We start from the raw sequence: 26,954 nt of genomic DNA on the forward strand, positions 1-26,954 counted from the left end.
TGTCTCCAGGTGCCCCGAGGGTAGCACCCAGCAGTGCACCCCTGCTCCTGAGAGCTGGGGGTAGTGGGGACTCCAGAAAGGGTCTGATCCTGGTGGCTTTGCCGTGCTCCCTGTGAGCAGCTGAGTGTCCTCACTGCCACAGAGCCACCCTGAGCTTTGGAGGTGCTCAGCTCCCCACAGGCGCTGGGTCCTGCTCTTAGGGCTGAGGGGGCCAGTGCAGAGCATCAGGCCCTTCCAGAGAGCACCAGCACCGTCCCTGCTGACCAGATCTGAAAGAGGCAACTCAAATCTTTGTTCCGGCTAACAGACCACACTGAGCAAAAAGAGTAGGGAACCGCAGAGGCTGACACACCCTTGACAAATCCGGTGGCTCGGATGCTGGTGGGACTGCAGGGCTTACCTCGGTATCTTCCCTCTGCTCCTCCATGAGGAGGCACGGGCACGGTAGGCTCCAGTTCGGGAAGATGCTCTGCAAAACAGATCACGTAGGTGCTTTCCCGAGTGAGATCGCTCTGGGAAAGGCCCCTCCCATGAATCTTGCAGGTGTTGATTGCCGCATTTGTCCGTGCTGCTTTGGGGACAGATCTGGTTGCAGAGCAGTGAAGATTTCCTGTGCAGGCGAATCCCATGACAAGGTCCTGAAGCACTTTCAGGCTGGGGCTGCACATGGGGCATAGCAGTTTCACTGAGACCGGTGGAGGTCCACTGGACTTACCTACAGTGGCTTCCCGTAGCAGAGGAGCTGTGATAAATGATAATTCATTTTAAACTAATTTTATTTTAAGGCCCCACTGGTAGCTGATAAAACCTAGGTCCTATGCTCCTCGTGACTTACCAAAGTCTTATTACCAGGTGGTCAGGCCTTGGATTTCATGGTCTTGAGTTGAGTTTTTACAACAGTGAATCCAGAAATATTTTATTTGCATCTTCCATGCTCTTGGAAATGCAGCCAGGCTGTGGTTTAAGGATTGTCCTTACTCCTCCTTTCAGAGCTGAGCTGCCCGAGTACCTCCTGGACTTTGGGTACGTGATTCTCGGTAACACCCCCATGCACGTCGTGAGGATCACCAACACCGGGCAGTTCCCTGTGTCCTTCTACGCTGACAGACAGGTCCTGCGTGACACAGGTAACCAGTGCTGGAGAGCCTTCACGTGGGCTCGAAGGAGCTGTCTCTGACAGTTTAGCTTAAGCCACTGGATAGAGGGAGGTTTTATGAGTGCTTGTATGTATAACTTTTTCCTCCTTGGGACCCGCTGCCTGGTGCTTTAGAGCCTGAGTTCTCCAGGCCAGCAGCACTCAGAGACCCGGCCCGCCTGGGCCTGCCCTAACGCTTCCCTGCAGGGGCTGGGTGGGCTGATCACCTTGGTCACCTCTCAGCATCTTCTGCTCTTGGCTACCATGAGCATCGTCTGATGGGCACTCCGTGAGCTTGTGTTGCAAACAGATGGACCCTTTGTGGTTTGGAAGTGCTTTGTTTAAAGTTCATCATGCCATAGCACTTCTGTTCAGCCTTTAGTGAGGAGACAGCCTGTGAGGTCCTCTGTTGTATCAAAACAGGCTTCCGAAACAGGCCGTGACGGTGCCTCGCCGTGTCTGAAGGGTGATCAGGTGCCTCCTCTAAATCGTTTTTCAGAGAGCACCATGGCATGGGGGAATCTTAGTTGGAAATTCTCCTCTGGAGAGGTCTGGGCATCCTTCCCTGGGATCCCTAGTGAAGGAATGGCTGGAGCTCCTCAACTGAGATGTTTCCTTTTTACCATGTGGGTCTTGGATTCTGGCTGTGAAAACCCTTTCTCCTTGTGCGGTGACAAGGGAGAAGGAGTGGCAGTCTTCTCCACAGGTACAAAGGGGAACTTCACAGAGCTGCCAGCCAGGACATACGGCCTTAACGTGCTTGTGACACGTTCATGTCGATTGTGTATCTCAGCTGCTTTATTTTCGTCTGTTCAAGGTTTCAGTGTGGAGCTGGACCGCGTGAAGCACCTGCCCTGCTGCGAGAGCAAGACATTTGAAGTGTGCTTTGACCCACAGAGTGCCAACCTGCCGCTGGGAGAGGTGGACGTGCTCCTGCCCATCAAGGTACCTGCGGCGTGCTTCCTCGCCCCGCTGTGCCCGTGCACCTCTCGGGGCAGGTCGGGGACAGCAGCAGATGTCACCGGGGCTCTCAGCTGGATGCTCTGTCCTTCCCTAGGTAGCAGGAGGCCCCACGTTCCACGTCCGCCTCCGTGCCAGCGTGGCCATGCCAGCCGTCTGCGTCTCCAGGGACAGGCTGGAGTTCTCCACTCTGCAGTGTGGGCAGTGCCAGGAGGAAACCATCCAGCTCCACAATCAGGTCCAGGTCCCCTGTAACTGGCTCATCACTATAAATGAGCCTGTTAAGAAGGTAAAGCACAGACCATGTGTAACACGTACCTTCTCGGTTGGGTTTTCTTTGCCTCTCTTGCCCTTTCTGCCCTGTGGCTGTGTGAGCACTTGGGCTGCAGCTCGTCTGAGGAAGCTTTGGAGGTACAGAGCAAGGCTGGCTCACCTGGACCTGGGCATTAGCTGGTGCTTCACTTCTCTGCCACCTTCCCCCGCTCCTCCTCTTCTGAGGACGGTGCCTCCCCATCTGCCTGCCCTGCCGACGTGTTTTCCCTCCAGTTCAGGCCAGGGGTGGCCTCGGCTGGTTTGGCTGTGGGTGCCCTCAGCACCGTGACGGTGTCTCAGAGCACTGCGGGGACCAAGGGTCTGTCCTCGCAGACCGAGGAGACCTCACACAATTGTTTTCTGTGCTCAGGTGGACAAGCATTGTCCAGCGGGGCTGCGTCAGAAGGTGCCCCAGAAGTTGAAAGCCCAGCCGTGTGTCTTCGAGGCGCTGCCCTCGGCTGGAACCCTCGCTCCGGGACAGCGATGCCACGTCCGAGTGAGGTTTTCGCCCACTGAAGAGGTGAGATGGGCGAGTGTCACCCCCAGGAGATCTGGCAGGACAGTGTGGTAACGAGAGCCCAGCACGGGGAGGAGGAGACGGCGTCTGCCTCCACAGAGAGCTTTCTGCAAGCCCTGTACCCACTGTGCCTCAGTTTCCCCTGCAGCACACTCTTCTGAGAGGGGCTTTGAAATCCCCCTGGGGAGCTTGCTCAGAGAGCATCAGGGCACGCTGGGCTGGCTGCCTCTTGGTGCATGGGGGGAAATCTGCCTGTTTGCCCTCGTCTCCCCCTTGCAGGCGCCTGTTTGAGGCTGCAGCGCCCTGGTGCAGAGCAGCTGGCACGCTCACAGGGGATAACCCTGCAAGGGCCAGTCTAGGCAAGTCCTGCTGCTGGTACCAGCAGGCAAAACAGCCACCGGGCACCTTCCTGGGCACGGCAGGACAGTCGCCTGGAGTGGTTGCTGCCAGCAGTCCCTGTGGCTCTGGCTCAGCCTGCCTGCGCGTTCCCAGGCACTCTGGGAGTCAGCTGCAATGACGGGGCGTTCCCAAAGGCAGTTTGCCTGTGGCCACCGTGGCTTGGAAACTGGCAGTGGGTAACAGGATGGACACAGGTGCTTCCGTGCCTGGGAACAGTCCCAGGGATGTTTTAATTGCTGTAGAGGTGTAACCATCTTGTGTCTGGCATTGACCAGAGCCAAACACTGAGCAGAGAAGTCGACCCTTATTTCTAGCCAGTGAGAGCTCACCTGCCTCATTCATCGAGCTGATGTTTGCCTGATGCAGCAGTGCCAGGACTGTGTCTGGGCAACATAACCCTCAGGACCTTTCTCATGAGCATCACACTCCCTTGTGACTAGGTGAAAACATCTGATAGTGCGTTTTAGATTCATCTGACACCAAAATAGCCAGTTAGACTTCACATTAGGATTCATCCCAGTTCCTCAGAGCCAGCATGCAGATGCTGTAGCCCCTGCTGGAAGTAAACATCTGTTTTCCATTCCCCTTAGAGGTACTGGTGACACCCCTGCCCTGGGGAAAGAGTTGAATTTGAGGCCCTGTCACTTGGGACTTCATGGAGGAGCTTTCTGTGCCTCTCTCTTTTCAGAAGTCCTACAGAAGTGAGATGAAGATTACTGTTTGCCAGAGCAGCCAGAACCTCCAGCTGCAGGTCTCGGGGCGTGGGCTGGAGCCACAGCTGGAGTTCAGCCCCCCAGTGCTCGAGCTGGGACCGTTGCTGCCGCACAGCCGTGGAGCAGAGGGGACGGTGGTGGTGAAGAACCCATGCGAGTTCCCCATCGAGTTTTACTCGCTGGAATTCGACCAGCAGTACCTTGCTGAGGAGCAGGTGAGAGGGAAGCTCTGGTCCCCATGTGCACGCTCCCGTAGCTTCACAGTGCTCCAGCGTTCCCGGGTTCGTGCCAGGGAGATGGAGACAGTTCCCAGGGCAAAGCCTGGTGGCATTTCAGGGTTAGCCAGCTCTGCTGGCAGACTGTGGAGGGGCCTGGATAGTCCGTGTTGTTAGAAACACGTCCTGCATGTGTCTTCTCTTCCCTACATGCACAGGTCCTGCAGATGCTTAAAGATTATGACTGCCGTAACACCTTATTGCTGCCTCCACGTGCCCCGGGTGAGAAGCTGCCCCCAGAGGTGCTGGAGTACTATCAGGAGCAGAAGAGGCTGCAGGATGAGGAGTCCAAGACTGGGGAACCAGCAGGCCAGGACAACGGTGAGGGTTTGGCATTGGCTGTCCTGAGTGTGGACACAGCGGGGAGTCCAGCCCGCACACCCTGAGCTCTCCACGGGAAGCCCAGGCTTTCAGCAGCCACCCATTCCCCAGCTTGGTGGAGGAATTCCAGCGGGAAAGTCTGTGCCTTGTAACACGCAAACTTTGAAGATGTCCAGTCTCTGTCAGATCAAGGAAGAAAGTCCTCTGCTGGGGTCATTCACGCTGTCTCATCCCAGAGCTCATTCGTTTTCTCCTCCGTGTTTGATGAAAGCCAGTCCAACGAGGTGGACTCTAAATCTGAACACAGAGGAGAGGGAAGGTGTTGAGAAAAGACAGGGGATGGGTATTGTTGCAGACAGGACAGGGACAAGTGAGAGGCCAGAGAGGTTCTCCCCAGTTTTGCCAAATGAGCACCTTTTTGCCCCAGGAGCTGCTGGGATCAGGGTGATGCTGTTCCCTTTCCTAGGCAGGGCAGCGCGCTCTCTGTCCTGCGTGACACTGCAAGCCGAGATGGCTTTTGGTGACCTCCTAAGGGCAAAGGTGGGAGCTCTTTGCAAATGTGTTATGATGAATTCAGAGCCCAGCTACATCTCCTGGAGTAATATTCCTAAAGCATCCAGCTTTTGGATAATCGCTCAATGTGCAAATGGAGCCTCTCCCTTGGGACAGTGTAAAATGCCTGGTTCTGCCTGTCCGCCCCTTACTCAGCAGGACCTGGGACCACGTTGACAGGTGACGGGACATTTGGCCCAGTCCTGTTAGGTATTGCCAAAGGCTTGTTCTTTCCTCTTTCTGCCAGCCCATTTCCTATACTCTGAAGAGGCACCTTGACCACCACCTAGGGCAGACCCTGATCTGCACAAGCCTAAAGGAGGGGCATGGTGAGACCTCGGTGTGGTGTTGGTTTCAGCAGAGTCTTCTCTCCCAGGATCTGAGGGGATGGGGAGGATGATCAGGGTCATAGGTAGGCAGGAGGCTGACTTTTCTATCTGGTTCCGCACAGCAGAGCATGGGCAGAGCGTCACCAGCAGCAGGGCGGCCGCGGGAGAAGTGACCGACAGCCCTGTGCATAGGGCCATCGCCCGCCACCTTGGCATCGATATCTCTGCAGAGGGGCGCGCGGCCCGAGACCGCAGAGGGATCGTCCTCATCGTCCATGGGGCACCCCTGACAGGTAGGTGAGCTGAGCCCGTGGCTGCAAGGAGGGCGGGGGGAGCAGGAGAGACACGTCCTGGTGGGCCGTGCTGCTTGGTTGACCACTTGAAGCGAAGCGAGGTAAGCCACAGCCCTGCTGGTACATGAAATGGTCCCAGGCCTTCACCAGCTGGGGCAAGTGCTGTGGCTCGCCCCGTGTCCACAGAGCCAGGCTATCCTCCCCCCACACAGGGTGGCCGTGTCCCCGTTGCTTGGTGGGAGCACGGTGCCTAGTGCCCAGGTTGCCTCATGGGCGCGGTCCCTCGCCCACACTGACCCCCAGCCTGTGCCCAGACGTTGCCTGAGGCAGCGCCGGCCAGCGCAGGGGTGGCGGGACCGGGCTCGAAACAACGTCCTGGCCCAGGGTTGAGGTCCCCACGAGGGACAAAACGCTCAGCTGGGTGTGAGGTGGAGGTGATCCGCCTGGCTCTAGAGGACAACGCTTCCAGCCGTGCTCAGCTCCCTCCCTCGTGGTCTCCCCTAAAGGGGCACTTGATTTCCCACTGTCCTTGAAACTTTGAAATCCTGTCTGGGGACTTTCTAGAGCCTGTCCCTGAAAACGCTTCACGTGCAAGTGTCACCAAGCAGTCTTCCTCTCTCTCAAGGAAAGACAGCGGCAGCGGTTGCCCTGTCCAAATACTACGGCGCTGCCTGCTTGTCCATCGACGCCGTGGTGACAGAAGCCATCTCGGACAGGAGCAGCTCGGCAGGGCTGCGCGCCCGGGAGCTGTGCATCGGGGCTGCCATCGAGCAGAGCTGCAAGGAGGCAGAGGGTGCCGGTAAGGAGACACGCTGGACCCAGAGCAGCGCTTCAGAAACCCACCCTGACCGTCCGCTTCTGCTTGCTCCAGAGAGGGAGTCTGACAGCCCTTGGGTCTCTTAGGGAACATGGGTGCAGCGTGCAGAAATGCAAAGCCATTTCATAAAGCATTTCATGTTAGTAAAGAAAATAATCTGTTTTAGGGGCTCAGACAGGGGCACTTTTACTGCCTCTGGGCTTCTCAGCACATACTCCTTTTCCTAGGAGTGGTGAAGCACACCTGAATTTTTCTCAGGGTTTTTTTACATTTCCTCAAAGCTGAATCCAGCTGACTCCTCGTGGCCATCAGGCAGAACTGATGCCCACTTGAACAAGGAAGAAGCCCTCTGAAGCTGCTCGTGAAGCACTAGACAACTGACTTTGAGTGTGGCTTCAGAAACATGAGAGGAAGGGAAGAATAACCTCCCAGAGTTTCAGATGAGACTCTTTTCTCCAGAGGTTTCCCTATACACGCTGTCAGGTCACACAGCTCGTGCATGTGGTGCTGTTCTGCACCTGAGACCAGAGACTTTTAGAAAACCTGGTTGGGCAGTTGGTGCCCCGAGCTCTGCAGGGTGAGGCCAGACCCTGGTTCTGGTGGGGGAAGTTTTGCATTGCTCAGCTTTGAACCTGGTTGGGTTGGGAGCTGGCGGAAGGAAGAAGGGTCTGGGCCCCAGGTGGGGTTAGCCCATGCGGAGGATTTGGCTCCAGTGGAGATGGGGATGCAGCTGGGGCAGGGCCGCATGTTACCGTCTCCACGTGAGAGTGCAGGATGGGCGCAAGGTACAGAAATGATGCTCCTGGAGGATGGAGCCTTGGCTTGATCCATAGGGGAGCTACTGTGCGGCGTCACCTGCGTGCACATTTGTGAGGAGGGATGTGGAGCTGTGCCTTAAAAACTCTCTGGCTTTAAAATCCAGTATCAGGTGGTGTGCTTTACCATGCTAAAAAGAGAAGCAGGGCAGGAGCTGCTTCTGGAGATGGGTGCTGCTAGTGCCCGGCAGGCTGGGGGACGAGGGCCGTGTCCCTGCCAGGGCGCAGGGCTGTGTCCGTTGGGGTGGAAGGTGCCTGCTTGCTCCCCACTGAGCGTCTGTCCCCTCCGCAGGTCACAACGAAGATGAGTCCCTCGGCAAGCAGTTCCACGCCAAGGCCAAGCGCAGCCTAGAGACGAGCCGGTCCAGCTCTGTGGACAAAGTCAGCCGGCAGTCCGTCAGCTCCCGAGGCCAGGTGAGCGCTGCAGCAGGTGAGAAGAGGGATGGCCCCACAGCCCGATCCCAGAAGCAGCATCTGATGGATCTGACAGGCTCCCAGGTGAAGCACGGCCTGCACTGGTTGATGCCTGGGACCTTTCTGTTGCCTCTGAGAAGTGAAGGGGCCGCTTCCAGTGGAGGCTCTGCGTCACCCAGAGCCTGGTGCGGGGGTCTGTAGTGCAGAGAGCCAGCTGGGCAGGCTGGGCATGGCTCGGGCTGGGAATGAAACCCTGGCAGAAACATTCTACGGCATCTCAGCCGTTTGTTGGCAAAGTGCAGTCCTGGCTAATGTGACTGCAGCCGTGGGCAAAGCTGCTGTATGCTGCGCTGGGGGCTTGCGAGCTTGGGTCTCTGCTGGCCACGCACGCACCCTCCAGCGTGCTCCCCCGGAGCTGCTGGCCTGCAGTTTTGTTCTAGTCTCCTGCTAGTGAGAAACCCCAGCTCCAAGCTCAGCAGCTGGAATTGTTTGGGGGTTTCCAAAGCGGTTGATTTTTCTGGTGGCGTTCAACATTGCAAGGCTCATCAAGTTCTCACCTCTCTCCCCGTCCTTGCTTTCCTGCGCAGCGATCGCTGAGCATCGGTAGCAGCACATCAGAAGAGCTGGGCTTTAGGAGCTGCGTGCTGCCCGAGGACCTGCTGGTGGCCATCCTCTCTGACAGGCTGCAGGTACGTGGGGTGGGGGTGTTCTTGCTAGGGAGAGACAGGCAGCGAGGTACAATTCAGAGAGGAGGAGGAGGGCTGTGCCTGCTCTTGGAGGAGTCCTGGGCTGCGTGCAGGGATCCGTGGGTGAAGCTGCAGATGCCATGAGCTGGCAGAGCGCGGGAGAAGATCAGAGCTTGTCTGAGCTGCTGCACTTGGAGCTGGGATGGCTGGTGATCTCTGACGACAGGCTTTAGTGACTGGCTGAGAGCCCAATGCGTGTGACAGCTGACTTTCTCTTCCTTTTTGGCTTTATCTGCAGCTGAGCGACTGCTACCAGGGAGTGGTGTTTGATGGCCTGGAGACCCTCTTTGCACGCAGCACGGCGTCTGCTCTCCTCTGCCTGCTCAAAGCTGTCAGAAATCGGCCTTACATCTATTTTGTGAACCTGTTCCAGGATTATGCTTCTTGGAAAGCCAGGGAGATGGCCGCAAAAGAGCAGGAAGGTGAGACTCTTCGTCTCCGTAACTCTGACATGTTCTCTCTCAAGCCTTCAACCTTACCCGTGTGTATCTGGGTTACCAGCAGAACTTGTAAGAGGGGTTTTTATTAATCCTTCCACCTTCTGCCTCGGTGTAGCCAGCACTCAGCTCACAGTTGCTTAAAATACAGCAATGCTGAGGCTGACCTCAGTCTCTAACATTAAAGCTTGGGCACAAGTGTAAGCTGCTGTGGCTCAATAACTAACCACCGGCCAGCCGTCCACGGCGCTGGGGCGTGTGAGCCAGGCAAGGCACGGGAACTCACTGAGCAGCGATAGTTTGGGGGCTTGTCTGAATTTTGAAGCGGGGATGTGAGCTCGCCAGTATCTCCTGGCAGGATGATAGGCTGGGTCGGGACAGAGTTGTGAATCCTGGCAGCTCACCCAGAGCAGCAAGCTCTGCTTGCAGGCACTGACGGTTTCTCCTCTGGTCTGTGCTGAAGGACGGGAGCGGGAAGAAGCTGCCAGGAGGGAGAAAGCCCGCCTCTGGGAGATGGACGAGGACGAGTATGATGCCCTCACCGAGGAGGAGAAAATTCAGTTTGATAACAGTATACTGCAAGTCAAGCGTGAGAGGAAGAAGAGGTCTGTAAGCCTTCTATGGGTGCCTCCCCAGGATAGCGTCCCCAAAGGGTTTCCCTGCTCCGGAGACCTTGGTTGAGCTCAGAGGGGTTACCAAGGCCAAAAGCATTAATTACCAGCAGCACAAGGACTGCCAGTTCCACCTCCCTGGTTCCCAGCAGAGGAGGCACCTTCCTCCGGTGAGATGAGAACATCCTCTCTCCGCTTTAGTGGTGAGCCCTTCGGCTTGGACACAGGCTGCAGGGAGCTGGGCTCTGTGCTTGCCTTGCCACTGTGCTTACAGGTGTCTCTAGTTAATGATGTTCATTCTCATCTTCTTCATCGCCCTTCTTCTCCAAACCAGAGGGGTTGTGGTGTGGGTTGGTGTGAGGCACAGCTGTGCTGGCTTGGTTTAGATCCCAGTCCTGGTGTAGGTGAGGCCCTTGCACTGCTGAGCTCCCAGGGTTTTCCTTTACTGAGTGACACCAGCCATAAAGCTGGTTTCTCCTAGGCTCAGCTTCAGCTGCAGCAGCAGGTGAGCCTGGGGGAAGCTCTGATCCCGCAAAGCAGCCCTGTTCAGGAGGATACACAGGATAAGCTTATGGCTCTCTTAACTCCTGCCTGAAACTTGGGGAGGGACTTGCTTAAAGCGAGCCTGTGTGTCAGCACTTCTTTCAGCCCCAGCTGAAGTTTGTTTCCCTGGATCAGCCAGTCTTTGGCAGCATTGCTGGAGGTGTCCAGGTGGACCTTACTGGAGAAGTAATGCAATTTAGACCTTGTGACAGCAAAGCCTAGATTTGGCTGGCCCTGGAGGTCCCCTCCCGCCTTCCCTCACTTTGGATGTCCCAGCCTCCCCAGGTTGAGGGAAGTCCACAGAGCTGGTCTAACGGTTGTGCCTGGCCTCAGGGTCAGTGAATGAAGTGCGGGACCAGCTGGGATTGCAACGAGCCCAGATTTCTGGCAGTGACTCTTGGGGATGTTTTGTTTGTCTTGCTGAAGGGAGATGGAGCGGCTGGCTCAAGAGCTTGAGGAAAAGCACCGGTGGGAGCTAGAACACTTGAGGGAGGAAGAAGATCTGAAGAAGTCATCTAAGTGGGCCAAGAGAAAGCCTGGGAAAGATAATGCTGCAAGGAAGAAAAGCCAGCCTGGAGTCGGGCAGGTGGGTGGTTGTGTTTATAGAGATGAGTAAAAGCCCTGGGGCCCCTCCTGCTGAGCCGAACCATTCCTGGCGCAGCCAGCAGCCACCCGCAGTGCTGGGGATGAGCACCTGGCCGTCGGTAACACACGGGGCTGTGCTGGGAAACAGCAGCCAGTGTTTGATCCTGCTGCTGCTTCGCCAGGGCTATTTTTGGCTGGGTTTGTTGGGTAGAGCTGCTCTTCTAGGGTCATGCTGCCTTTGAGTCATGGCTTCACATAACTCCGAGCCCTAGATAGTTTTAGTCCAGCATTTGTCCCCGTTCTGCATGTGACTTACACCTCTGAGCCCTGACCCGCCAGGGATGTGGTGTCTTTTGCTACCTGTCTGGCAGGAGATACCACCAGGCCCTCTAGGTATTCATTAGCAGCCAGACTTCCCAAAGTGTCAGTCAGACATAGGGATGGATGCTCAGCACACCAGAAACGTGCCCGGAGGACTGCACAGGAGTAAGGAGGTGTCTTAAGTTTGGGTCGGGGAAGCTGTTTTGTTTCTCAGCTGGTTTGCAGGACTCCTCATCAGTCTGACGCTGGGGAGTTTAGTTTCAGTTGAGCTCAACTGGGTACCAGCTGCGCTCTGAATTGGGATTTGTAGAGCACCTAGCACAAGCCTCAGATGAGACATGGGGTGCTATTGCAAAGATCGCCGCTGTCCTACAGCATTTGAGTTGGTGCTTGGAAATGCTCACCGCTTTTTCCTGCTCCTCCTGCCCAGAATACGAACGCATCCACCAGAAACACCAGAGCATCCCTTGGCAACCTGTCCGAAGTCACCGAGGGGGGAGAGAGGAAGGGATCTGCAAAGGAGCACCCGGACTCTCTTGCAAGTGACAAGGAAGATAAGAAAAAGCAGAGCGAGGCTCCCCTGGCAGATGTCTGCTCAGCAGAGGTTGTACAACCTGCGGACCCGGAACAGGGAGAAACTAAAACCGAGGCGCAGAGTGACAGCGAGAACTTGGCCCTGAGGTTCAAGATCTACGAGGCATCGCAGAAGGATGTCACACATATTTTGTCATCCTGGGACAGGGCTCAGGGTATCCTGCTGTCCCCTCTGAACCAGGAGGTGGTACAGCAGCAAGTCCAAGGCCAGCGCCGTTGCAGGAGCCGAAAGGACAGAGAGAAGGAGCACCAGGAGAGGCTGGAGAAGGAGCGTCTGGAAAAACTGAAGGCTCTTGAGGACTCCAAGTTATCTGGGCTGGAAGGGGAAGGTGCAGAAGGGTCATCCAGAGGCCAGGACGTTGGGGTGCCCTGCCTGGACATCCAGGTGCTGAGCTCTGCAGATGTGACGAGGGCGATCCTGGAGAGTGGCAAGCTGCCAGCGGCAGAGCAGGTAAAGCCCTGTGAGGCTCAGATGCTGAGCCTGCCATGGTCTAGGCCCTGGTGCATTGTGTCCCGCCAGGTGACAACAGCACAGAGCCTTGTCCAGGCCACTGATGATGTTCCACGATGGCTTCACAGCAGCCACGTGGCTGGGGAAGTTCTTGCCATCCCTCAGGTCGGGCAGAAGAGCGGGGGGCTCTCATCCTCTCTGTTCAGAGAGTTTCCCAGTCTGGAAATCACTTAAAATGGTCCCAGGGCAGGGCAGCTCCTGGTCATTGTTTCCTTCAGCCGAGTCACTCAGATTTCTCTCTAGGTCCCACTTGTAGGTCCTGGCACTGCTCTGGAGCCTGCCCACCCTGCTGGGCATAAAAAATCACTGTACTCCATCTACATAAAAAAAAAACATTGCCAAAAGCTCAGTGTCTTTCAGGGAGTGTGAGGATGAAGGCGACGGGAGCATAAACAGGGTTTTCTCTTATGCTTTAGATCCTGGATGACTTGGGACTGGGTCCCTCGGGGCCTCCCATTCCACCTACGGCTTTCTACTCCGTGATCCGCTACCCGGAGAAGCGGATGGTCCCTGCAGCAGGAGAAGCCCTCGAGCACTTCGCCTTTGTCGTGCCTGAAGGTGCCACTGCAGAAGAAGAAAAGAAGAACACCAGAAGTCTCTTGGATGTGCCTGCAGTGGAGGTGCCAGGGCAGGGTCCAGGCTGGGTGGGGGCATGGGGGGCGGGTGGAATGGAAAAGGATCGCTGTGGAAGGGCAGTGAAGACATGACAGGGCCCCATGTCTGCAGGCATCCCTCCTGTCTGTCTGAAAGAGACAGCTCTGCTTGAAACATGGGGCAGTTCTGTAAGATGAGAGGAAAAAAAAATCAGCTAAACCCTTCAACTTCCCTTGAGGAGAGGGTCCTGGGCAAGGAGGGGTGTTGTAGGCAAAACAAAGTCCCATAAGGAAGACCAAATCCATGGGCAGAGGTGGTTGGTGGTTTATTCTCTCTCCCGTCTGTTAACAAACCTGCAGCTTTCTCTCTGGGATGGGGGTGTCTCAGGGCAGGTCTCACCTCTCTCCCTTTCCTCTCTGCCTTGGTGTGAAGGTGTCAGAGGAGCAGGTCACGCCAAGCAGGGGCCAGTCGGGGAAGGAGAAAGCCGCGGGCAGGCCGGAGGCTGTGAGGAGGAAGCGGAGCTCCAGCCGGGCGAGGTCTCCAGGCAGGAGAGGTCTCCAGGCACCGGGCACGGGAGCACCCACGCAGCGCCCCGGGGCACACCAAAGCGACATGGACACGGCCCCATCCCCGGGGAGATCCGTCAGGTGAGCCGTGAGGGAGGAGGTGATCCCTCTGCTTCACGTCCATCTTGCCAGCGGGGTCCATCGTCCCCAGCCCCTCAGGGACCCTCTGCCGGGGCCTCCACGGGATGGCGAGTCCGTGAGCCGCCTCCTTCTCTCGTTTGCTCGTTAGCAATGTCTGAAGCCTCCTCTTTCATTGCCAGGCTGAGCAGCTGCCGGTGGATAGTGCCTGCCCACGGCGAGGTGGAACTGAAGGTCCAGTTCAGCTCCACGGTGCCGGGGCAGTTTGATCAGACGCTGCATTTTGAGGTGCTGGGGACAAACCGACAGTACCAGGTGCACTGCAGGGGTACCTGCCTGTATCCCACCATCAGCCAGGACCCCCACGGTAAGGCTGGGGCATGGGAGCCTCCCACACTGCTCCTCCCTGAACTCAGAGCCAGGGCTGCCCCTTGTGCCCCAGCGACCTTCTGGCTCGGGCAGAGCATGCTGCCTGAGCCGCCCAGTGTCTCTTCCCGTGCTTGGAGCTGGGAACCAGTACTGGTACTATGGGAGACCTGGGCTGGTCTGAGGGATCAGAATGTAAGTTTGATACTGACTTTGAGCAGATAACCACGTACCCTTAAGAGACGTGAAAGTCCCGAGAAGAGCTGAGAAGATCAAGGAACTGCCAGACCAGAACTGCCTGACCGCAAGGAGAGGAAGGTCATCGAGGCTGCAACAGAGAAGAGGGCATCCAGCTGTGAACTGTTAGTCTCCACCAAAACCAGTCGTACATGGACACAAACGCTGCATAAAGTCACTAAAAGGCTTGTTGGAACAATAAAGTAGCCATTTTGCACAATTCGGTGTTTGTCGTGTCCATCTCAACAACGACAAATGGTGGCCCCGATGTGATCCCAACACCGAGGAAATAAATAACGGCGGCAGGAAGAGCTGCGGAGATGGAGCCCAGCCAAGCGCAGCGGCGGGGAGAGCTGCACAGTCCCGACAACCTTTTGGAATTTGACACCGTCCAGGTGAGCGGCTGGGAACAAAGCGATGGGTGCCATCCTCTCTAAGGAGGAGGGTATGATTCTGACAATGTGGAAGTTGGTGCTTCAGCGCAGGGGAGTCAAATTGGATGATGTAGCGCTCCAAAAAATGTTGTCGTGAATCAAAGCGCAAGGGTATGAAGCTGGCACTGCCACTGCATTTAGTGTGAGCAAATGGGAAGAACTGGGACAGAAACTGCTGGAGTGTGCCTCTCGCGGTAATAAGAATGCAACCAACCTCCTTACAACCTGGAGGTTTTTAAAAGAGACTTTAAAAGACTTTAAGGCGGAGAAAGCAAGCTCAGGGGAAACACCTTATAATCCAGGGGTGTCCTCGGGCCGGGTCCTGGTGGCGAGAGGTCAAGATATGGACCTAGCGGGGGGAGCCCGTCCCAAACGTAGACGCGGTTGAGGGCGAGGGGATTGTGTGAGGACTCTGATGAGGAAGCACAAGATGAGTTGTTTCCTCCACAAAGACGGAATGAGCAGAAAGCCCCTCAGGCAGTGCCCCCTCCACCTCCCATCGTGGAGCCCTCTGCTGCCACCTCCCTCTGACGAGGGGAAAGCCCTGCGCACTTTGCTTATCTGGTGCAAAAGGAATGGGGTCCCTGCTGATGCACGGTCTGCTCTTGATCTGGAAATATGGAAAGGGGCAGGGAGCGCCTTATTCGAGGCGGCCGTAAGGAAGAACACCATCGCTGTGTCATCTTCAACTGCATGGCGACTGGTACAGGAATTCCTGAAACAGTTAAAAACTGATCGGGCTGTGGCGGCAGCTGCATGGCATGGAGCCAAGGACGTTATCCGGGGGGGGGGGGGGGGTGGGGCGAGGGGTTTTTAACTGTGGTAACATAACGCTTTTCACTGTCCCACTGTGTCTGTTAAGCATTGTTAGTGTTTGAATTCAGGTGCTATTCCTGTTTTCTTCCCCTAACAAGTCTGTCTTTTGCCCTGACTCATGGGTGCTCGAGCCACCCCTCTCTGTCATTATCTCCCTTCCTGAGCTCTTTGCTTCATTTCTCCTTCCCAGCTCTGCGGGGAAGGGGTGAGTGAGCGGCTGCGTGGTGCGCAGTTGCCCTCTGGGCTCAAACCAGGGCAAAATTTAAGGATGGTGTCCACCTAAACAGGCCAGAAAGTGAAAATCCCCCAGGAGCTATGGCGATTTGATGTAGCGTTTTTAAATGGTTGGAAATGGCCCGGGACATGGTGTTCGATTTGTCGAGATTTGTAACACTGGTGTAACAGGGGGTTTGTGCAGCGTGAGCGTATCGAGTCCCAGAAGGTTTTGTCCTGCTCTCAAAGCTAAAGAAGAATTTTCCTGCTTCCATGGGAGCAGATGGATTTTTGAGAGCTCTTTCTAGTTCGTTAACCGTGAGTCTGGGAACTAATGTTCTGATTCAGCATCTCCACCCAGAGTCATAGGGGGTTCCTCATGCAGTGGGTGAAGCGGTGGAGGGTCAGATCTACACACGGGTCAGGGGCTGCATTGGCCCCCCGCCTCCCGCTGCAGGGATGAGCCCAGGCAGAGGCGCTGTGAAACGCACATCGAACCTTTAATGAAGTGAGAAACAGAGAGATGGGAGAGGGCTGGGGCTGGGGCGGGCGGGCGCAGGCTGCGTGCGGCGGGGATCCGGCTCCACGTCTTCTCTGCCCGCCTGTCGGAAGGGGTCGGGGGGCGGCGGCACTCTGTCCGTGGTGTCCCTCAGGTTCTGGCTCGCTTGCCGGGCACGTGGTCGGCATCGGATGCTCTCCGCTTGCTGCTGCCTGCTGCTGCCTGCCGCCACGCTGTGCCTGTCCGGCTTCGCCTCCCGCGGGGTTTTGGAGTGTTTTCCCACCCGTTGCTCCACCATCTTCCTCCTCTTGGGTGGGATGTTGTCCCGCAAGGGTTTTTCTTGCTTTTTGATGTTTAAGACTCCTTTAAGGAGCTGCTGGACTATGAGATCTGTAATTTTTTGGTTTCTGCTGTCATTTAAATCAACCACCTTAATTCCACATTCCATTTTTTAATTTTTTATTTCTAAAAGCATTGTGTACGAGTAGGAGCAAAATGCTGAGCATGGCTGAGTCCTAAATCTATTTGTAGCTGTGACCTAATCAAAGCAGAAGACCCAAGCTCCTAGAAGTGGCTCCTCTTCCTCCCTCCTGCCACCGCCCCAGGGCATATTCTCTGCAAACAAAGTCATACCTCGGTAAATGAAAGGGCTGCTGTGCATTGGCTACGCCCCACTCCTCCCATTCACGGAGGTGATGTCGGATTACTTAGTTGAGAAAAAACTGCCAGCACTGACCATTATCTGCTGAAGTAATTTAAATTAAGCCCAGGATATTGCCACGAAAGATTGTGCCTCCCTTGTTCCTGCCTCGGTTTCTGCAAACTGCCCTGTCTGTAGTGAGACAAGAATGTTCTCAGTGGAATGGTAAATCACCTGTCGTGGTAGTTCGGGCAGAAACTGAATGCTTACATTCCAGAACACACTTTTATAGTACTGATTGTACTCTCCTGTTGGTAGACTCAATAGAAAAATAAAATCTGAGAACTATTTCAAGTTTAATAAGAAGTAGCAGAATGGTAGAAATGGGAATTAAATCTTACTGGAGTTCAGTCATCTAATATCCAGCACAGGTTTGTCTTTTAATATGCATTAATATCACCCCTCAAAAAATTATTCCCAAATCGTAGCAGCAGCTATACCAGCAAAGTTAAAACCAGCAAGTTTTGGTTCTCCATCAGATTCAATAAAATAAGATAGGAGGTGTGAAATTCAGTATCGAGATAGAGAAATCAAATAACAAAGACAATCTCATTTATCCAACAACATGAGTAGAGGGCTTGGGCCTTAGGTGATATTCAGTCAAAACAGCATTCCATGACACCCTGCCTTTTTTTTTCTTTTTTTTTTTTTTTTTAATCTTTTTCCTTAAGCAGGAGCTTTGTCTCTCTGCAATCCAAAAATATTCCAGCTGCAGTAGTCCTGTGTTGAGGTAGGGGTATTAGCTGTCTTTTTCTATCTGCCAATCCGCAGAGGTGTGGCGCTCAGATCACAGCTAATCCATGCAGGAGATTATGACCTTCGCGGGAACAAAAGCACAGATGCCAATATGGTGGTTGCTTCTTGTTCGATTTATTAACTGCACAATTGCTTTATATATGCCTTCCCGTACATCGCGAGATCTTTACTTCCCTATTCTTTCTGTACATCGTGAGATCTTCCGAGCGCCTCTCCCTACACTTCCCCCTCCCCATGCTATATAGCTATATTTGAAATAATTGAAGACTTGTTGTTCTATTTCTTCATGTGCAAGGGTGGGTTTTTTGGTGTTGGTTTTTTTGGTGTTGGGTTTTTTTTCCATTCTTTCTCTGTATTAACCACAGCTGCTGTATGCTTCTCTGTAGTGCTTGCCCATATGTTGGGTCTGGGCGAGATGGTTCGTCTAGCAGAAGATCCAAGTAGCCAAAAGCCACAGAAAATCTGCAAAAACTTTAAGAAGAAATGGTTATTTCAGGTTTTATACATCGGGCAGGTATCCATTTAATTAAACCATCTTTTTCCACTGCTGCATACCCACGCCCAAACACTCTCAGTGACCAGCCTGATTCCCACTCTATCGCTCCCGGTTCCTTGACCTGAACCAAAGGATAGTTTTTTGTCTCCTGGGTTGGCATAAAGTGTTTCCACAGGGCAGGCGTGGACTCGTCGCCTCTACAAAATGATTTAAAGCATAAAGGGCGCGGGACAGTAAAGTCTGTTGCCGGTCTATGGGTATTGTCCCCTTATGACCTTCCCCCTCCCCAAGCTGTTGTAGTTTGGATTTTAGGGTGCGATGCGCACGTTCCACTATTGCTTGCTCTTGACTGCTGTAAGGAAGGCCGTGTACTAACTTGACGTCCCATAACGCACACCATTCTTTCGTACGTCTCGCGATGAAACAAGGGCCGTTATCTGTTTTAATCTCTTGTGGCTTCCCTAATAAGGCGATGACGCCCTCCCAATGAGCAATAATGTGTCTGGCTGTTTGTTTGCAAGCCATCGTGGCTAATATTGTAGAACTCAAGGTGTGAATGGTTACTATGAGGTATTTATTTGGTTTTAATAGGTCAAATTCTGTTATGTCAGTTTGCCATATCTGATTGGGGGAGATACCCCTTGGATTGACCCCTGCTTCCCACAGTGGGCCCTTTTGACAGTAGGGACAAAGTGCCACTATGTTTTTTGCCTGTGACAGAGAAATATGACATGTTTTTGCTAAGGCTTTTGCTCCGAGGTGTAGAAAGGCGTGTAAATGCTTTGCAGCATCTAGTGACCATACACCCCGTGCCGCCTGGTCAGCCTTATGATTGCCTTCTATAATCGGACCAGGTAAGGATTGGTGACTGTTCACATGTGTAAGAAAGGCCTGTCCTACGTGTTGTTGTAGAGCGTCATAAAGCAAAGTCGATACTTCCGTCTGCACAAATCCTACGGTTACCATTTTGTGTACAAGTTTATAAACATAGAGAGAGTCTGTAACAATATTAATTGGATTCTCTGTTTCCTGCTGGAGTGCCGTCTGGACCGCTTTGGCTTCCAACCATTGTACTGATTTATTAGTCTGAGTCCACAACCTCTTTTCCCAATATCCTTCAGCTTTCCATACGACTGCAGCTGTTTGTGATTGCGATGAGGCATCTGTAAGGTATGTTGTACCGTTAAGAGGGCGCATGACTAGAGGTAGTGTAAGTTGTAGCTGAAGTGTCTTCAGGTGTGTAACCCATTGTAGACCCTTTCCAGTTGTCATGGACCCTGGAAAGTCAAAGATGGCACGTTGTAAGTCTTCCGAACGTGTAACCATGTCGTCCCACACTTGCTGCTTCCAGGGGATGAGTATTGTGTCAGGTTCCTTCCCAAAGTGTTGAAGGGTCATGTTGCGTAGGCGTCCTATGAGGTCCGCTACAACAGCGACTGTGGTAACAAAGGCGGCCTTGTTGGTATTTTGACAAGCCCAGGCTAAAGGCACGGGTTTGCCATCCCAGCCAGACTGTCTGATGATACCAACCATGTGTCAGATCGGCTTTTTGTCCACCAAACTATATACATCCCCAGGCCTGACCTCGCATGCTATTCCCAGCTACTGGGGGAAGAGAGCCTCTCAGCTCTAACTCCAATCAAACAGGTCTGAGATGGGTCGGCAGCAGTTGCTAAGCCCAGGCAAAATGCCTGCTGTCCTGATTGATTTTTCCCTGCCACCTTGGCACAGCTCAGCAGTTTCTTATCTATCTTCTGAGGCCTGCTCTTCATCAAAGCCTAGCTGTTTGTCAGAGGCTGTGTAAGGCCGATGCCTCCCAGATCTCCCCTTTCTCGGTTTTTGCAACGGCACCTGCAAGACTTGTTTGAGAGCTGTATCAATTAAAGGTTAGACAAACTTCAAAAACACAGCATACTTACAATAGTTCCACAGAAGGCTGAAACAGTACAGCAGTTACAATTACTAGTTAAAAGAGTAGGCTAATTTCAGTACTGATAAATAAGAGATATGACTAAATACTACAAAATAAACAGTAAGGAAAGTACGGAATAGCACACTTAATAGAAGTACTAACATTCAGATCTGCAATCGCTGGGGAACCCCGGATGCAGCGAGAATTCAGAGTGCCCTTCCTCACAAACTGGAAACCCTACGTGATGCGTCCATCCGTAGGTGAGGCATCCAACGTCGCTGCAAGCAGGTCTGGCCTCTAAATCAACAGGCCAAAATAACTGGCAGTTTTCTTTGAGCGGGAACATCTGATTTCATCCTCCCGTTGGGTTCCACCCAGAGCCTGGCCAGCACTCCAGGGGGAAACCAAGGGAGTTTCTAATAAGGTTAAACACTTGAGCTCTTAATTCTTAATATTGCTAAACAAAGAAAGTTGAATACACACATTCTTACAGCATTTCATCCTTATTAATAACTGCATTTCATCTAAACTACATCTTTCACTAGTGACTAGTAAACCTAGATATCTCATTAAGGAGTTGCAATTACTGTCAGCATCTTCTCTTAAAAGAATTGGCAACTGTAGTGTAGTTTGTTCTGCTGCAGTAGCAAACATTACCCAGATATTCTGCTTAAATGACCAGTCGAAGAGACCACAAACTGTCAGCACAGGGGCACTCACAGCACCCACAGCTGGATCCTGAGTGCTGGCTGCCTCTCACCCTCAGGTGTGGTTGCACACACCTTGCTGGTGACCATTGGAGACTGAGACCTGTGGAGACACAAGCATAACCTCTTCCCCAGGTTATTAAAAGATATGGTCCTCCTCAGTTACTACTTTCTAAGTTTTTTGTTAACACTTGAGACTTGCTCTGGACCTCTTGTTGATCTGGTATCTTGCATCTTCCCCCTTTTGTTGTTGTTGTAACAGACGCTTTAGCTTGCTAGATGTATGCTCCACCATGGCCTGACCGGTCGGTGAGTGGGGAATGCTGGTCAGGTGCTTGACTCCCCACTGTATGGCAGGATGCAAACAGTGCTCCAGAACAGGCATCAGCAGACACATGTACATATTTTAACATTTCAAATGCAGCGGAGTGAGTGACATCAGATTGGCATAATTCTGAGGAGGTGAGTCCCCAAGGGTCGACACCACTTCCCTGCTGAGGAGATGGAGTCTGTCTGGTATTCAGGGCAAGTTGCAGTGATGTCTTTAGCCTGATGCCTTGACAAAGAAAACTGGTTTTGATTTTGCTCTGGCATTCTGGTGGAAAAAAGGCATGTGTTTTTCATCCCACTGAAACAGCGGAGCATATGGCTGCCCTGGAGCCAAGATCTCTCTCCCTTTTTGTTTTTGCAAAAGTGCTTTCAAAGTTTGGCGTGCTCTTTCTACGGTGGCTTGTCCCGTGGGGGAATGCAGTGTACCTGCGATGCTTGTCTGTTTGAGATGGCGTTAGCTATACGGTGGAGATCTTGTTTTGCTTTCTCTGTAAGTACTCTGGGTGATGTCAGTGAAGGATCTTTTCATAAAATATCAAACAAGCTATGCAGATCATCATGAGTTAGGCCCACACAGCTGTATCCAATTTATGGTTCCTAACAGTTTCTGTAAATCTTTTTTAAAGTCTTAACATCAGTTTTAAGTTTAAGCTGTTGCAGGACAATAGTCTGTTCACAAATCCTTCAGCCCAGGTACTGCCTGGTGATGATATCTGTACCTTTTCAAGCGGTATTTGCAACACCATTTGAGATAGTGAGTGCTTGGTTAAAGCCAGAGCCTTTTCCATGATCTCCTGTGTTACTGCTGCTGTAAGGATGTCATCCATATAATGATATGTAACAGCTTGGGGGACCTGGTGGGACTTTTATGTCTTATGGTAAAATAATGCAGTGGTATTGTTTTGCAGGTTCACTAACATCAATAGTGGGAATAGAAAAGGTAATTGTAGGTGCATCGTTCGGATGCAAGGGAATGATAAAAGAAATCAATCCTTTAGATCAATTACTACAAGATGCCAGTTTCAGGTAATCATCGTTGAGGAGGGCATTCATGGTTGTAAAGTATTTTTATCCTGTGTGGTATCATTAATATGCTGGAGATCATGTAAAAGTCACTATTTACCACTTTTCTTTAAAATAAGAAACTTAATCATCCCTGAATTAAGTCATTAAGGTGGCATGACTTTTTCCTTGGCAAGGGCCACTGACCCACCCACACCGGTGATTCCATTTTCCAGGTGAGTTTCAGGGTGGGTTTCAGGGGGGGTTGTGCTGCAGTGGTGATTAAGACAAATTTGATCCAGTTGGAGTTCCCCATTGAGTCATACAGTCACAACCCCAAAACGTAATAGGGGTTTCCAATATAAATGGATGAATATTTGCTACCCAGCTTTCTGGGCCTCTTACATGAATGAGATCCTTGCTTTGAATTGTTACAGCATGACACCAACCCTGAAAAGCATTTGAGTTACCGGAGCCAACAGCCAGTCTGCTCACAGATATTACGGTCACATCTGCACCAGTATCTAAAATGCCTGTCAGCTCGACAGATTTTTTAGCTTTAACGAGAGTACATTTTACCAGAAGTCAACCTTGTGTCACTGTCTGAGTCCAGAAATATTTAAGGGGTACCTGCTGTTCCAAATCCCGAGTCATCGCGGCTTCTCGGCATAGTAGTAGGGGGAGCCACAGTAAAATTAACAAGCTGAACAATTTTTGACCGTTTTGTTACAGAGCACAGGGGTACAGACCATAGTTTTGATTTTTCTCTTTATAACCAGCATCTACGACCCCTGGTAAAAAAACCAACCCCTGTCAGGTGGTAGATGATCTTTCAAGAATATTTCCATTAGGCAGATGGTTCAGAGGTGCACTCTCCCCGCAGAGCACACACCTAAATTCAAGACAACAATCAACACAGAATGACTGCCTCCTGCTAGAGGAGGTATTTCACCTGTAACACTGAGAACACTGAGCCCGAACAGACAGCAGCACCGATGACTCCGCAGCTGCAGCTGGGCTGCGTCTCACACACGCAGAACAATCACACAACCACACCAGGAAGTCCCTCACACTCCTTACTGACACAACATAGAATGACAAACATTACAAATACGAAGACTCCATTAAGAACATATAAAGCCTGTGCTGCATGACAGCATCAGCACCTTCTCTGTGAAAAACTCGTTGCTTTTGTCGCGAGGAGGGGGGGGGCGGGCCCAGCGCGCGGTGCCGGGCTCAGCCGCAGGCGGCCGCTCCGCGGCGCAGGGGGCTCGGGGGGGCCCCGGGCCGCCGTTGCCATCTCCATACTGCGCACCCCGACCGCTGCTGGACCCCACGGACTCCTCCGACTGAGTAGTCTCCTCTGAGAAGCGTTGCAGTCCCCTGTGTGCATCCTTAGATGCACGTTGTTCGGCTTGGGTGGCTTTCATCAATGCATTTGCCTTATCCCAAGTCACCAAGTGCTCTGGATTTCCCAATTTTGCCTGCTCTGTTAAATCAGCTTTTATCAGAGGCCAGAGCTCTGACTTCATGCAATCCATCGTCTCGGCCAAAATGCCGAGCTTTAATAATCTTTGTAGCATAGCTCTTAAAGCGCTCGACTTCATGGAAGTCTTATATTGCATTCCCCATGTTTTAAGTACCTTGATTGTGGCCTCCACGGCGCGCCGTGGAGTCTCCCGTCCTGCGTGGAGCTCCGTCACCTCCTGCCGTGTGCCGCCGACCGCCACCGGTCCGCACACCGAAATCACCACTGCCATCACGTCGGGGTCACCATTTGTTGTGGTAAGGCATCAGCTGTCTTTTTCTACCTGCCAATCCACAGACACGTGGCGCTCAGATCACCGCTAACCCTTGCAGGAGGTTAAAACCTTCACGGGAACAAAAGCACAGACGCCAATATGTGGGTTGACTACTTGTTCAACTTATTAGCTGCGCAATTGCTTTATATATGCTCCTTAAAGGCATCCACCTTAAGCATGGCTGTGTTTTGGTAGCATTCTTCTTTGGCATGTTTGATTGGTTCCCTATTCTTCCCGCACATCACGAGGTCTTCCGAGCGCCTCTCCCTGCAGACCGATGAGCTACAGAGCATCTTGAGCTAACAGTGCAGCAGCATCCTGGTACCCACTGAAGCATTTGCAAGCCAAACCCCCTGAATTTATGTGGCTCTGCATGCAAACTTTGGGCGTATTACTGCAGGAATTGCTGCAGAGATTTCAGGCAACTGCCTAGAGATTCTGGACGCCCCTGCGTTGTGCTTATAAGCATGGCCTTGTTTGGGGGGGTGATTTAGATATGTCTGCTTAGTGCTGTCTTGTCACTGCACCCTCTGTTTCTGGTTGGACGGCAGCCTCTCCTCGTGTTGTAATGCTGCCCTGAAATGAGAGGACAGGTGCTGCTAGCATCGAAGATCAAACGAATACCTACATGTGGGGATAAGAAGGAATGGCACTGCTGTTCCAGCACTGACAATGAACCAGGCCGATTGGCTTTCTGATCCTTCAGCTGCAAACATTGCAGAAACAACGGGGAGAGAGGTGAATGTTTGGGAATGAGGAATGTGTGCTGTAACAGCGGAGGGGCCTTCAAAAACGCATAACTCGCCTCGTAGTATGTTCTTCGAGGTAAATGGATGAAGAAATTGCTGTGTGGTAATCTAAAGGGTTTCCTTGGCCTTCCCCACCCTCAGGAGCGGCTGTGTTCGCGGGGCTGGTGGTGTTCTAGCGGTGGGGGAAGCGTGAGCCTTTCTACTTGCCCATAAATTCCACAGCCGCCTTTGAATTGCCCCTGCTCATGGGGCACTTTGAAGTATGGATTGTTTGTTAACTGTATCAGTGGCTGCGTGTCTGATTCGTGACATGATGAGTGGCATGCCGATACAGTTCAGTGAGCATGTGGAACCTCAGCAAGTTTTCAACTGTAATAAACATTTCCTAAAATATTGCAGCATTTTCAAGATTATCTTAAAGCAAATTCTGGCAATTAACACCTTTTTCTTTTGTTTTTTCTTTTCTTTCCTTTTTTTTTTTCTTTCTGTCACAGGGCTCCTAAATCACACAAAATCTTAGAAACTGCTTTCAGGTGACATTTCTACTACTAGTTTTACTCAATATAGCCTATGTAACACATGGAGTATTTTGGTACTTTCATGGCTAAGTATGGTAGATATCTGAACACAGTGCTGGGGCTTCCACAAAGGAAGCTATTCCAAGGACTGTGCTGCTGACTGTTTTGTTATTTCTTTGTCAGATGACTGTTTTCACTTAGGTAAACTTGCACTTCAGACTGTCTAGACTCTCACTGTTCTTTCTAAGAAGCTAAAGTACTGGTACCTGGTATTTGGTACCTATTTGTATTACTAGGGATATACAGATTGGCTAAAGTTGCCTTCCTGTTTTGATGGTTAATTATTTAAGAACACAAAACTGCAGTACAGGTCCAGCTAATACCAGATTTTGACTCCTGTAACAATCCTGTCATGACTGGTGTGATTCCTATTTTATATCTGACTAAACTCTATTGATTGTCACGTTCTGCCACTTCACCCCAAATCAATACTACTTAGAACTCTTCTTTTTTCTCATCCATAACCCTGCAGAGAATGACTGTTTATTACATTCTGACTTTCTCAAAAGTGGATCTAGCAGAAAATTTGCAAATGAACAAACCTTTCAGCTGTCAATATATCTCATTCCTCCCTGATGTATTTAACTCTGCTGATACCAAATCTCGCATACTTCAGCTTGTGACCTTCATCTAATCATCTTTGTTCATCTTGCTTTTTGCGATAATTCCATAGTGTGGGGAAAAAAAAAAAAAAAAAAAAAAAAAAAAGAAGAAGAAAGAAAATAAGGAAGTAGGAGCAGGGTGGGAAGGCTCATAAGAGGAGAAATGTGGATGGAACTGATGACAAGTTATTCTGGGCTTTTAAGGCACTGTACAGAGTTCACTGTCAAACCTGTAGTATGGAGATAATAGCTGTGAGAAGATATTTTTACCCATATTTCAAATTCCTGGAGTTATATTAAAACTCTGTGTGTGTGTGTGTGTAGGAATTCTGAAGGGAGAGGGAGACAAACAATTCATTCAGTTTTAAGATTTGTTCAGTGGCTGTAGAATTTTGTCCTTGTACACGGAGGTCTCCTGGGCGTGTGTCTGCTGTACTGTCCCAGGGCAGCGGGGTGAGCTCTGTCCTTGTGCAGTGTCTCTGCAGGGCCCCGTGGGGAGGCTCAGGGCTGCCACACGCAGCTCCGTGGGCTCGGCCGGGGCCGTGGGCTCTCGCCTCGTCTGGCCTCCTGGCCTCAGGCAGGGTCAGATCTGCTCGTGTTCTTCTTGCAAGGTGTTTGTTCAATCTTCTTAAAAAGTCCCCACCTCTCCTGTAAGCACCCTCTGCCAGCGCTTTATCAGCCTTTACACTGGACAGTTTTCCCTGAGCTCTAACCTGGAGCATCCCTGCTGCTGTTGGAATCTGCTGTTTCCCACCTTGCTCAGGGCCGACGTTCAGCAGAGCTGCTGCTCCTCAGCTTCCTGGCTTTGTGCTGTGTTCCGCCGCTTTGGTCCTCCGCTGCAGAAATGCAGACCCCAGCTCCTCCCAAGACTGGACGGCTCCGTTGGCTCCAACGTTGGCTCCAAACTTCTCCTAAGTGCCCATCGCACTTTCTCGGTTGCCGGTGGATCAGCCCGTGAGCTGGCCCCCGTGGAGCCGAGTGCCCAGCAGCCTCCTCGGTGCTGGGCAGAGCGGAGGGGCGGCCGCTCGTGCCTCGGAGGCTCTGCTCCGGCTCGGACGCCCCGGGGACCTTAGCTGTCATTTAATGAGACATGGTGTGCATCCAGCTTCTGATTCCCTGCAGCTCCCAGGCTGTTCCTGCAGGGCTGCTCCTGGGCCAGCTGTTCCCATCCCGTGTTACTGCTTTTTTTTGACGTTGCAGGCAATGTGCTGGGTCCCTGGTCGCATTTCCTGCAGGCAACATCCCTTCACGTCGGTGTGGGCTTTTAAGATGGGAAGTGTTGTGCATCGTGCGTGATGATGAAGAAATCTGGCATCT

General features: G+C 52.3%; 1 protein-coding gene across 1 annotated transcript in view; it reads left to right on the top strand.

Annotated features, from left to right (window-relative positions):
- LOC141955232 (hydrocephalus-inducing protein homolog) overlaps window positions 1-14,171 on the top strand; it is a 96,328-nt gene extending 82,157 nt beyond the window's left edge. The window contains 20 exon segments of the mRNA XM_074895151.1: window positions 991-1,127; window positions 1,953-2,080; window positions 2,193-2,384; window positions 2,778-2,927; window positions 4,012-4,251; window positions 4,470-4,638; window positions 4,801-4,951; window positions 4,953-4,975; window positions 5,639-5,806; window positions 6,432-6,605; window positions 7,731-7,946; window positions 8,393-8,541; window positions 8,837-9,020; window positions 9,499-9,640; window positions 10,616-10,775; window positions 11,526-12,140; window positions 12,617-12,820; window positions 13,227-13,441; window positions 13,621-13,805; window positions 14,026-14,171. Coding sequence (XP_074751252.1) covers window positions 991-1,127; window positions 1,953-2,080; window positions 2,193-2,384; window positions 2,778-2,927; window positions 4,012-4,251; window positions 4,470-4,638; window positions 4,801-4,951; window positions 4,953-4,975; window positions 5,639-5,806; window positions 6,432-6,605; window positions 7,731-7,946; window positions 8,393-8,541; window positions 8,837-9,020; window positions 9,499-9,640; window positions 10,616-10,775; window positions 11,526-12,140; window positions 12,617-12,820; window positions 13,227-13,441; window positions 13,621-13,805; window positions 14,026-14,171 — 3,748 coding nt within the window.
- Window positions 14,172-26,954: the final 12,783 nt, after the last annotated feature.

The sequence above is a fragment of the Athene noctua genome, unplaced genomic scaffold (genome assembly GCF_965140245.1).
Source record: "Athene noctua unplaced genomic scaffold, bAthNoc1.hap1.1 HAP1_HAP1_scaffold_146, whole genome shotgun sequence".
Lineage (NCBI taxonomy): Eukaryota > Metazoa > Chordata > Aves > Strigiformes > Strigidae > Athene > Athene noctua.